General features: G+C 38.4%; 1 protein-coding gene across 1 annotated transcript; it reads right to left on the reverse strand.

Moving 5' to 3' along the window:
• Positions 1 to 535: 535 nt before the first annotated feature.
• On the reverse strand, positions 536 to 1,024 carry LOC126409757 (uncharacterized). Its single transcript, XM_050075887.1, has one exon. It carries the CDS (start codon positions 1,022 to 1,024, stop codon positions 536 to 538), a length of 489 nt encoding a protein of 162 aa, XP_049931844.1.
• Positions 1,025 to 12,192: the final 11,168 nt, after the last annotated feature.

A 12,192-nucleotide genomic window follows, 5' to 3' on the forward strand; every position in this document is an offset into this window, starting at 1 on the left:
CAGTGCGAGAACAGACACCAGGTTCCTCCTTATGAAAGAGACATATAAAACCTTGTTAAGAACGAGACTAGTGCCCCAACATTCAATCGATATGACCCAACTTCCATGATATCATAGTATGAATTATTTTCCATTTAGACCTTGTGAATTCCCAGACTCAGATCTTTCATACGAATCATACCTTCTTTTGTCTTTGTGATGTGCTGAGTAGCCCCCGAATCAACCCACCAACCAATCAGATCTCCATCTGCAAGTAAAGATTCTGACACTACACAGATGACTTTTCTGTTGGAATCCCCTTGATGCTTCCTCCTATTATTATTGTCTTGTAGTTCTTTTGGATATGTCCAGGCTTTTTGCATCTATAACATTTCACTACAGTTCCTTGAGATCTCTCACCACCTGAAAAATTACCCTTAAATTTGTCATCATTTCATTTTTTAAATTATTTGGGTCTTACAGGCACAAGACCACTACCATGTTTATCTTGAATTGTCATCAGTTTTGCATCATTTCTTTTGGCCAGGCGTTGTTGCTAAATAGCTAACTGTATGGGAAGCTTTTCCAAAGTTCGAATATCAAATTGAAGATTCAAGACAATGACTGCCATATCCCAAGAAGGTGGTAGGCTGTTCAGGACGGTACTGATCTGCATGTTGTCAGGTATGTCATTTTCAACTATGGCTAGATCTTTAGCCATGACCAACATCTTGTTAACATGGTCCACTACTTTACATGACTTTTTCATTTTATATGAGTTGTATTGTTTCAACAGCAACTGAACAAGCATCGTAGTAGTGTTGTTGTATTTAGAGGAGATAGTGTCAAACATCTCCTTGGCCATTGGATAATCCGTAAATCCCCTGATTAGATCATTCATGAAGGCTAATATGATGGTTTTAGCTACCAAGTCATTAGTTTCAAAGAACTCATATGCTCTTTTTTCTTCATAGGTTTGTCTCCTAAAACGGGAAAAAGGCTTGTTGATTACGTAAACCAGCTTCTCCAAAGTCAAGGCCAACATGGTCCTACATTTCCATGCATGAATGTTTGTTCCATTGAGTTTCTCGGTCTTCGCTAATTGACAGGCTCCCACTCTTCAAGTCATTTATAAATTAATTTTCATGGTAAGTAAATAACAATAATAAAGGGAAAGCAACAAGGAAAATAGTACATCAGGAGATCTCCAATAACATTCTAAAGTATCACCTAAGAGCAAGGAAAGCTCAATATTAAATTTTAGACCATGAGTTTCTCTTTTTATTTTCAAAGTTATTTTTGGAACCCTTTTACTGTAATTGTTACCTATCTGCAGACTGCAATTGTACATAAAATCTCGGTTTTTTGCTGAAATTGCACAACAATTTTTTGGAACTCTCTTTTAGCAGTTTATAATAACTTTGAGGGTATCACTGCATAATTTCATATAAAATATCTGGTTTCGCTGTAATTAACTTGCACAAACCTCTTTTTGAAAAAGTTTTTAGCAAAACTGTTGCAGCATTAATTTCTGAAAAATGCGATAGCGTTTTTGAAAATAATTCTAAAATGGTCGGCTAATTCTATAATTTTCAAAATGTAAGTATAAAACCCCTTTGACAACTGAATTTTTCTCATTTTTGGGTTTTCCTTCTCTCTCCTCCTTAGAGCTTCTCTCCCTTCCCTGTGAAAACCTCTGCTGGGGTGTCGTCCACTGCACCTCTGCCGTTGGTCTTTTTCCTACGTTTCTCCATCGCAACCGTGAGGATGTGCTCAACTACTTCTACCATACACAGAATGGTTGGAGCATCTTCTAACGAGCAACGAGTAGATGAAGCCCTTTTATGCTAGATTGGAGCTTTGGGTCACTGCGAGGACAATGAGAGGAGGTTCAGTAGGTAAAAATCAATGCCTGCTAAAGCCTCCAAATTTGTAGGTGGTGGGGAAGACAACCGGCTGATCACCAAACCCTGTCAGACACTCAATGCTAGGTCTGGGTTGTCACCAAAACAGAAACATTGGTGTAACCTCTGGCTGTGAGAGAAGAGAAACGACAATGGTTGTGCCTACCATTCTCAGAAGACAAAGGAGACGAGCTGGTTTCAGTCTATTGAGCATCGGGAACTAGTCAGTAGAGGAGATGAAAGTAGAGGGTTCGTGTGTTAAAAAAAATGTCTGTTTCTTGGTTGTGACAAATGGAAGGTACTTAGTTTTTTCTTTGTTTGTATATGTTGTACTTAGTTTTCTCTTTGTTTGTATATGTTTCATATTGAGCAGAGCAAGCTCTAGCTCTGATTCTATTGCGTGAGGCACAGAACTGCCTATGTTTCCTTAGGGCTCAGGGATACTAAGATATATTTGTTAAGCATACCGCAGTCTGTTATATCAAGACAGTAGAATGTCAACAGTTCAAACTAGCATGCTCCATACATTTTGTTTAGTATTATCTAGCATGCTTTCACACTCAGGGAAACATGATCTTAAAGCAGCATGATACATAGATGACATACATGCATGCGTAGGTAGTGTAATCTTCACAAGCACTACAGAGGTCAAATTTCACTTATTGGAATTCGACATGCATGGCTCTGATACCAATGTTGGTTCGAATGAAGTGGCAGCAGAAAGATGGATTGAAGCAAATCATTGTCTGCATAGCAGGTTCACCAGCGGTGTCTCCAGTTTTCCACGTGAAGAAGCAGCGACAGCACCCTATTGAAAAGGAGCAAAAGAAGAAGAGAAATAGAGGAAGAGAGAGCCGAAGCAGAGAAGTTACTTTTTAGGGTGTCCTTTTGCGAGACTCACTTAGGGTAATCACCAGTGCATTAACCCTAATTAGAGTATTGTTGGGCTTAAATAGGCAGCCTCACAGGATTTCCCTTTGCCCAGCTTGCAGTTGGGCGAGGAAAAGATGTTCGTTGCGTTAAATAGTGTAAAGAATATCTTAATTTTATCAGATAGGATAGTTATAGAAAATAGTTTTGAAGGACGATCTTGTAACTACGAGATGGCCCCTCGTAGTTATGAGATACTGTGATAGGGCTGAAGGCCACTATCCGACACTGGCAACCTCCCTCCATCGCCTCCACTATAGAGCTCGACCCACCAAGGTTACTAGAGCAGCCGATCACTGGATGCCTCATGAAGAGCGATTGGTTTACCCACCTGCTGCACACCATCCCCCTTCCTCTTGCCTCCTCTCTTATTTCCACCTCCAACTCTTGCTTCTTTGCCTTAGGCCATCGGCGGTAGTGTTCAACATAGCCAGAAGGAGGAATCTGGTCATCTAGAGCCCTGCAACCAGCTTTGTCCTCTGCTTCACCAACAGATATGACTCAATTTCGGAAGAGCAGAAAACAATTGTGCCCTTTAGGAACTTGTTGAGCCACTCGGCCAGCTTCGGCTTTAGGTATCCAGTTGGGACCTTCGGCAGGAGCATGCCGGTGGGCAGCACCAACTCTTGAGAAAGAGATAAAAATAGATAAGAAAGATTGACCCCTTCCTAAAATATCGGATGGTGATCAAAATTGTAACCTCCTTCCCAAGATAGTGGATGATGATAAAAAATACAATCAAGATCCTAAAAATGTGGATATGATTTGAAACAACTATCTATTAAATAAAGAAAGGTCTCCCTCTCAGCGTGTGTGAGAGATTGAGAGAGAAAAACCTTTATCGTCGATGTAAGGCAAGTCAAGGGCCGAACCATGTCAAAAATTCTTTTGCTTCCTCTTCTTCTTTCTCTTCTTTTCACATGGTATCAGAGCCACAAAAGAAGTCGTGAGGAACAGAGGAAGAATAGAGGAATCTACTGCCTATCCTGTGGCTACCACCAGACGACCACCGACTTCAACTATTTTATCTACTATCTTCTATTCATGTGACTGTCTATGGTGCGAGAGTTCTGCCTGTTTTCCAGCAAACTGTGAACGGCCGGTGAGCGGCATTCATTCTAGAAATCTCTCTTTGATCAGAGGGTCTTCCCTGAGCAAGTTAATCGATGCTATTGGTGGTGTAATGAACACCTACTTTCTGTCTTATGAATGCCTAAATTTCTGCCTCTGTTTCAACTACCACTGAAAAACAAAGGAGTCATCCACAGAACACGGTAATCATATCCACCGGCATTGACTTCTTTGGTAGTTCTGGCTGTCAAGTACTAAAATCTTGGATGTCCAGGAATCTCCAGAACACCTCTGTTTATTCTCAGATTTTTTGGAGCTCCCCAACGTGGAGCGATCATTTTTTTTTTTTTGAGGAACGACATCTCAACCGCAACAGCCAGTGTTCCGTTATTTCATCCCTCACTCATTGTTCAATGGCTTCAACAAACTCGTCTTCTTCAACAACAATTATTCTTAGCTCTACTGCACGTCAACTTCTAGTGGAATGTGTTTTCCAGCTTGGTATCCGTCAAGTTAGATCGAACAAATTATCTGCTATGGTGTTCTCAAATCACCAGCATTATGAAGAGTCAAGGGCTACTAAGGCATGTCAACGACAACATTATTGCTCCTCCTGAGTATCTTGACTGCGAATAAAACCATAGTAAATTCTGATTTTGAAGTATGGGAACGGGCACATCAATTAGCTTTAAGCTGGATTAAGGTTACGGTGTCTGAACATATTCTACCACAATTAATTTCATATTCCACTACACGTGAGGCTTGGTGTTCTCTAGAACAGCAATATGCTTCTCAATCTAACTTGTGAATCATTCAGTTAAAAAAGGATTTACAGAACGTAAAGAAAGGAGATATGATGATGGATGATTATTTGAATCATGTCAAATTCTTATATGACTCTTTAGTTGTTGTTAATCATAAGTTCTCTAACACTGATTTGATTTTATATACCATCAACGGACTGTCCACTGAATATGAGGCCTTCAAAGTTTTCCTCAAATTTTTTATATGCTCATTTCTCAAGAAAATCGTCGGTAAATTCTTTCACCACCTCTTGATATTTCTCAAGAAACAAAAACAGTTGCCATGGTTGCACATTGGACTAGCAGCCGTGGGAATTCTTATGCAAGAGGAAGAGGAGATCAGAACGGTGGTGGTCGCAGCAACTATAATTCATACAATGGTAATGATCGCAGCAACTTTGTCTCATACAATGGAGGACATGGGAATACTAGAGGCCACGGGTATAGTGGAGACCGTGGTAATATTTCTAACTATAAAATGCCTACAGCAGTTACTTACCAATATTGTGGTCACAAGGGTCACAACGCTCGTTAGTGTTATGATATTCCAAAAATTTTTATGGCTATGGCTCTCAATACAGGAACAATTAATAGTGATGCTTCATTGTCGACTTACTCTCCTAATGTGATGGATAACAATCAAAATGGTATCCAGATACAAGTGTGTCACATCATATGACAAATTGTGATCAATCTATGGAAGGTAAATCCTCTTATCATGAAAAGAATTCTGTTATTGTTGGCAACAGAGAAAAATTATTCATTAGAAACATCGGTAACATGTCCTTACCATCCAAGCATGCAAATGTTTGGTTAAAGAATGTTCTTCATGTTCCTATGATTCATAAGAATCTACTTTCTGTTGCTAAGTTCACTAGAGATAATGAGTGCAAAATGGAATTTATGCCTCACGATTTTTCTATCAAGAAAATGCAGATGGGGAAATAATGCACCAGGGATGGCTTAAGGATGGACTTTATGCATGGACAAACACTAGCACTGCTGAAAGAAAATTGGCTACTAGAAATGAATCACAGACATGCAACTCTTATATTTCTTGTTCCAATAATATTGCTCAAGTTCCTAGAGATACTTTTAAGTTTTGACATGAACATTTGGAATATGTAAATGACTCTTTATTAAATCGCATGATCTCATCTAAGTATATTGCTGCTGACTCAATACCTAAAGAGCATTTTTGTTCCGTTTGTGCTTTAGCTAAGATGCACCGGTTATCCTTTGGTTCAACTGAGTTAAAAATGTCTTCTCCTTTAGAATTAGTACATGCAGATTTATGGGGACATTCACCATGTATATCTACAGAATGATACAAATATTACTTGATAATAATAGATGATTTTTCAAGGTTCACTTGGATTTTTATACTAACAAAGAAGTCTGAAACATTCTCTTGCTTTCAGAACTTTCGTAAGATCATAGAAAAACAACTTGAGCATAAGATTAAAGTCTTTCATAGTGATTGCTGAGGTGAGTTTATGAGTGCAGAATTCTCTATGTATCTTGCTTCTCATGGCATTCAAAGAAGACTCTCATGTCCTTATACACCACAGCAAAATGGTGTAGCGGAATGAAAACATTGCCACATTGCTGAAATGGGATTTACTATGCTTATTAATGCTTATATGTCAGCTTATTTATGGAATGATGCTTTGAGAATGACCGTCTATATTATTAACAGGTTATCGATTAGTGCACAAGAATCAACTTCATACGAGAAACTTCTTGGTACTAAGCCACAACTAGAGAATCTTAAAGTTTTTTGATGCATTGCTTATCCATTAGTAAGTCCTCAAAATAAATCGAAACTTGCTCCAAAGTCTCATGTGTGTGTCTTTCTTGGATTCTCAAAATGTTTCCTTGAACAAGCATGTCACTATTTCAAGACATGTTATATTTGATGAAAACACCTTTTTATACTCTAGAACACGACCACCCACTACTGCTGAAGAGATCATCCGCTCGTTAGTAAAAGATCACCCCCAACCCACCACCGGTTCCCAAATTATCCACTTACCTAATCTTAGTGCACCTAAGCTTAGTGAACTGTCAATCATCCCTACAAACAGTCACATTTCCCACCAAACCAACACAGTAATTCCTGCACCCATCACCTAGGAAGAATCCAACCAAACTTTCCTACATCTTAAAAACCTCAGTCATGTGAGAAAGCATCCTATGATTACCCACTCCTAAGATGGAACCCACAGACCATGAATGTTCACCTATCTTCGTGAGACTAAACCTATTGACACTGAAACTGAACCTCTCAACGTACAAAAATCCCTATAGGATGATCGATGGAAAACAACTATGAACAGTGAGATTGAAGCACTTTACAGAAATAAAACTTAGGACTTGGTTCACTGTATGTCTCAGTATGATGTAGTGGGTTGTCAATAGATCTACAAAGCCAAGCAACATGTCTCGATGGGTCTGTAGCTCGGTTCATAGGTCGCCACGTAGCCAAAGGATACAATCAACGTGAAGGGATTGATTACATTGATACTTTCAGCCTAGTGGTGAAGCCTACTACTATTCGCCTTGTTCTCTCTATTGCCACTAGTCGTAGATGGAAAATCCATCAACTAGGTGTTAACAATGTTTTTCTTCATGAAACTTTAAAGGAAGAAGTTTATATGGGTTAGCCTCTAGGATTTGAAGACAAGAGTAATCCACGACATGTGTGTAGGTTGAATAAATCTATATATGGCCTCAAACAAGCTCCTCAAGCATGGTTTGAAAGCTTGAGCACATATCTTATATCCAAGGGATCTAAAGGGTCCAAATCTGACTCGTCCCTGTTTATATATTCATCTACATCATACATTGCCTACATTCTTATCTATGTAGATGATATTATTGTGACAGGAAGCTCTACACAGGAATTGCAAAAATTCATCTATGACATCAGCAATAAGTTCTCCATCAAAGATCTTGGGAAAATTCATTATATTCTTGGACTAGAGGTTAATCGCCAAGCTAATGGGATCCTTTTATCACAACACAAATATATCAAAGATCTCCTAAAAGGAGCTCAAATGGAAGAAGCCAAGGCAGTAATCACACCAGCGGCACCCAGTGCACATCTATCCAAGTTTGAAGGAGATACACTCAAAGATGGAACTTTATATAGAAGTATTGTAGGTGATTTGCATATGTGACTCTCACTCGCCCAAATATTGATTTTGCTGCCAACAAAGCTTGTCAATTCCTTCATGAACCTACAAATATACACTGGCTGAAGCGAATACTTCACTATCGTCAAGAAACTCAAGATTTTGGATTACATTTAAAAGAGCGACTAATTGAAAACTTAAAGCCTACTCTGATGCAGATATAGGGCTGGATGCCCTGATGATAGGAGGTCAACAGGTGGATTCATTACCATGTTTGAAGGAAACATTATATCATGGAGATCTAACAAGCAGCATATTTTACTCGCTCAAGTACTGAAGCAAAATATAAAGCAATGGTTGGAGCTGCAACTGAATTAATATGATTGCAACATCTTCTTAGAGATCTTCAAGTTCCTATACAAGAGATGCCAACACTAAGGTGTGATAATCTAGGTGCATGATATCTTGCAGCTAATCCTGTGTTTCATGCCCATGTCAAACATATCGAAATTGATTTCCACTTTGTCAGAGAAAAAGTGGCAGTATGAGACATTAAAATTGAGTTCGTTAAATCTGAAGATCAGCTTGCAGATATCCGGACTAAGGCACTGGTCGGACCAAGGTTTCATGACCTCAAGAACAAGCTCAACCTTGTTTGCACAAGTGTTGGCTTGTGGGGGCATGTTGAGAAAGAGATAAAAACATATCAAATAGATCGGCCCTTTCCTAAAATATCGGATGGTGATCAAAATTGTAACCTCCTTCCTAAGATAGTGGATGATGATCAAAACTACAATCAAGATCCTGAAAATGTGGATCTGATTTGTAACAGCTATCTATTAAATAAAGAAAGCTCTCCCCCTCACCGTGTGTGAGAGATTGAGACAGAAAAACCTTTATCGTGGATGTTAGCCAAGTCAGGGTCCAAACCACGTTAAAAATTCTTTTGCTTCCTCTTCTTCTTTCTCTTCTTTTCACACCAGCTTCCGGCATTGAGAAAACAGGTACTCAATCGGAGGCGCCTCCACCTCGTAGGTGCTCCTCATGGCAATTGCATTGCAGTGAACCATGGAGGAGACCAAGTGGCTGAAGTTGGAGGCCTCTGTGCCAGAGCCGTGGGCATTAGAGAGCATGCCACCTACCTCATAAGGCTTCACCCTTAGGTACACAGAGAGCAGGTTTCTCGGTGGCAATCTCAGCCGCCAAAGTAAGGCCTCTAGTGTGGTGTGAAGCCGAAGAGGATGGTGCTAGCAATGCTGATGGCATTGAAGAGACAAAAGTAGACGAACTGGATACCGAGCATGAGAAAACTTGAGAAAACAGAGAAAGCATGAAAGAGAAAGCTAGAGAGAACACACTTTTATTGATCCCTTTGAGCAAGATTTATAGAGTATAAAAAAGTTATCATTACAAGATTTTTCGAAAATTATCCATACAAGATTTTAGTAACAAATACAAGATAATGCACAACTATATCCTTCCATGTGTATCCTTATCCTTTGAAAATGATTTCCATTGAGAATGTAGCCTATTAATGCATAACAGCTCTTGATAAGAGATCTGATCCTTTATTCTTGACACTCCCCCTCAAACTATGTAAAGAACTTTTTTACGCCCAATTTGGATACAAAATGTTTGAATGCCTCTTTGCCTAACGCTTTGGTGAAGACATCGGTTAGCTGCTCTTTGCTTCAGACATCGCATGTTCCGATTTCAACATGACTGATTTTTTCTCATGCTACGTGACAATCATGTCAATATGCTTGGTACGCTCGTGAAAAATTGGATTGGCTGCAATATGTATTGCAGTCTAATTATCGCAATACAAATTTGTTGGTTGTGAGTGTTGGACGCCTAAGCCAGATATTAAGTATTTTAACCATGTTACCTCACAAACCGCATTTAACATTGCTTGGTATTCTACCTCAGTAGAAGAGTTAGGCATAGTGGACTGTTTCTTTGTTTTCTATGATATTAGATATGCTCCAAGAAGGATATAATAGCTGGTGACAGATCTTCATGTTTCATGATAAGCAGCCCAATCTGAACCACAAAAAACACTTACTTGAAAATTATTTTCTAGAAGAGTTAGGCATAGTGTACTCTTTCTTTGTTTTCTATGATATTAGAGATGCTCCAAGAAGGATATAATAGCTGGTGACAGATCTTCATGTTTCATGATAAGCAGCCCAATCTGAACCACAAAAAACACTTACTTGAAAATTATTTTCTTTTCCCAATAGAATGTCTTCCCCTGAATTCATTTTAATAAATTTGACAAGTCTCAAGGCAGCTTGAAAATGTGATTCCTTCGATGTATGCATGAAGCAACTTAGTACATAAATGACAAATTGAATATCTAGTCTTGTGATACTCAAATAAATAAGATGTCCAATTCTTCTATATTTTGTTGGATCATTCATTTCCTCAATCTGAGTAGTATCTAGACCATGCTTCTGGGAATATCCACTCACTTTGCTTCTAATAATCTAACTTCATTTATAATGTTGAGTGCATAATTTTGTTGTGAAACACATATTCTTTTGGATGACTGGGCAATTTCCAAGCCCAAAAATATTTAAGAGTACCAAGATATTTCATGTGGAATTTTTGGTACAATAAAGACTTGAAAGATTCCACAAAATCGTCCATATTACCAGCAGTGATCAAGTCATCCACATACTTCTCATTGTTTAAGAGTAAATAGCATGTAATCAGCCTTGGATTGTATAAATCCAAATTCTTCAAGTGCCATGGATAACTTGTGAAACCAATTTCTGGAAGAGTGCTTAAGACCGTAGAGTAGAGATATTTGTGAAGCTTACATACTAAGTTCTCTCTCTTATGGTCGTATCTTTGTGGTACCTGTATATACACTTTCTCAAGCAAATCTCCATGAAGGAAGACATTATTTACATCCATTTGATATAGTAACCAACCTTTTATAGCAGCGGAAAAAAGGGTTCAAACCATTATCATTTTGGCCACTGGCACAAATGTTTCATTGTAATCTAATCCCTTTTTCCGTGAAAAACCTTTTGCTACCAGACGGGCCTTGTATCATTCGACGGATCCATCTGGTTGAAATTTTGCTTTGCATACCCATTTGCAAGCAATGGGTTGGGTTTCTTTTAGTAGAGTAGTCAATGTCCACGTTTTATTGTCCAGCAATGAACTAGTTTCTAAGTCCATTGCATCTCACCTCTCTTTAATTTTACTTGCTTCTTCATAGGATTTTGGTTCAGAAATCGAAGCTATAAAGGCTAAAAAAATGGAATAATTGGAAGAGAAACGATGTAAAGAGATAAACTTGGAAAGATGATACTTTGTAACTTTTACATGATTTGCCATCAAGTCGCCATTGATCAAGGGTGTCGAAATTGGAGAACAATAAGAATATTTTATCCAAGTGGCTGTCCTTTTTTGACAAGATGATGTTCTAAGATGTTCAATTGGTTCAGATTCCAAGACTTGGTTTGGTTGCATGGTCTCATTATCGGTGTTTTGGATTTCGGGCAAAATATATCATGAGTTGGAACAAACGTCTCATCATTTTCAGTTATGTTTGTGTCTTCATTAGGTTCGACCATAGGTGTTGCTTCATTTTCAAGTGCCACTTCTTCCAATGGGCCAATCATATTTTCTTAGGTTATTGACATAGGCAAAACAGTCTATCTTTCATCCTCCTTGACTTGTTGGAATGGAAAAATATTTTCATAAAAAACAACATCCCGATTAGAGAAAACTCTTTTGTTTTCTAAATTATAGATCTTGTACGCTTTTTGGCCTTCAGGATAACCAATAAAGATGCATTTATGTGCTCTAGTGTTGAATTTCCCTTTGTTGTGGTTATTGTTGGTAGCATAGCAAAGGGAGCCAAAGATACGTAGATGTTCAAAAGATGATTTTGTTTTAAATGATTTTTCAAAATGAGCTAATCCCCAAGGTAGGTGTAGGAACACGATTAATACGATGGATGGCAGTTAAGACACACTCGCCCCAAAATTGAATTGGTAAATTTGCTTCAAAACGAAGGGCCATTGCTACTTCAAGAAGATAATGATGTTTGTGTTCTATCACTCCATTTTGCTGTGGTGTGTCAACACAACTATGTTGATGAATGGTACCTTGTTGATTGAGAAAAGATTGCATTTCATGAGAAAAAAACTCGGTTCATATCTCACATTTTTAATGGTGACACCACATTGATTTTTTATCAAAGCAAAAAAAAATTTCATAAGATATAACATCTCATTTTTGTGTCTCATTACAAAATCCATGTGACTCGAGTACAATCATCCATGATACTTAAAAAATAAAGTGCTCCGGTAAGAGTTGACCATGAATGTGGACCCAAATGTCACAATG

Source organism: Nymphaea colorata, chromosome 2, assembly GCF_008831285.2.
Source record: "Nymphaea colorata isolate Beijing-Zhang1983 chromosome 2, ASM883128v2, whole genome shotgun sequence".
Lineage (NCBI taxonomy): Eukaryota > Viridiplantae > Streptophyta > Magnoliopsida > Nymphaeales > Nymphaeaceae > Nymphaea > Nymphaea colorata.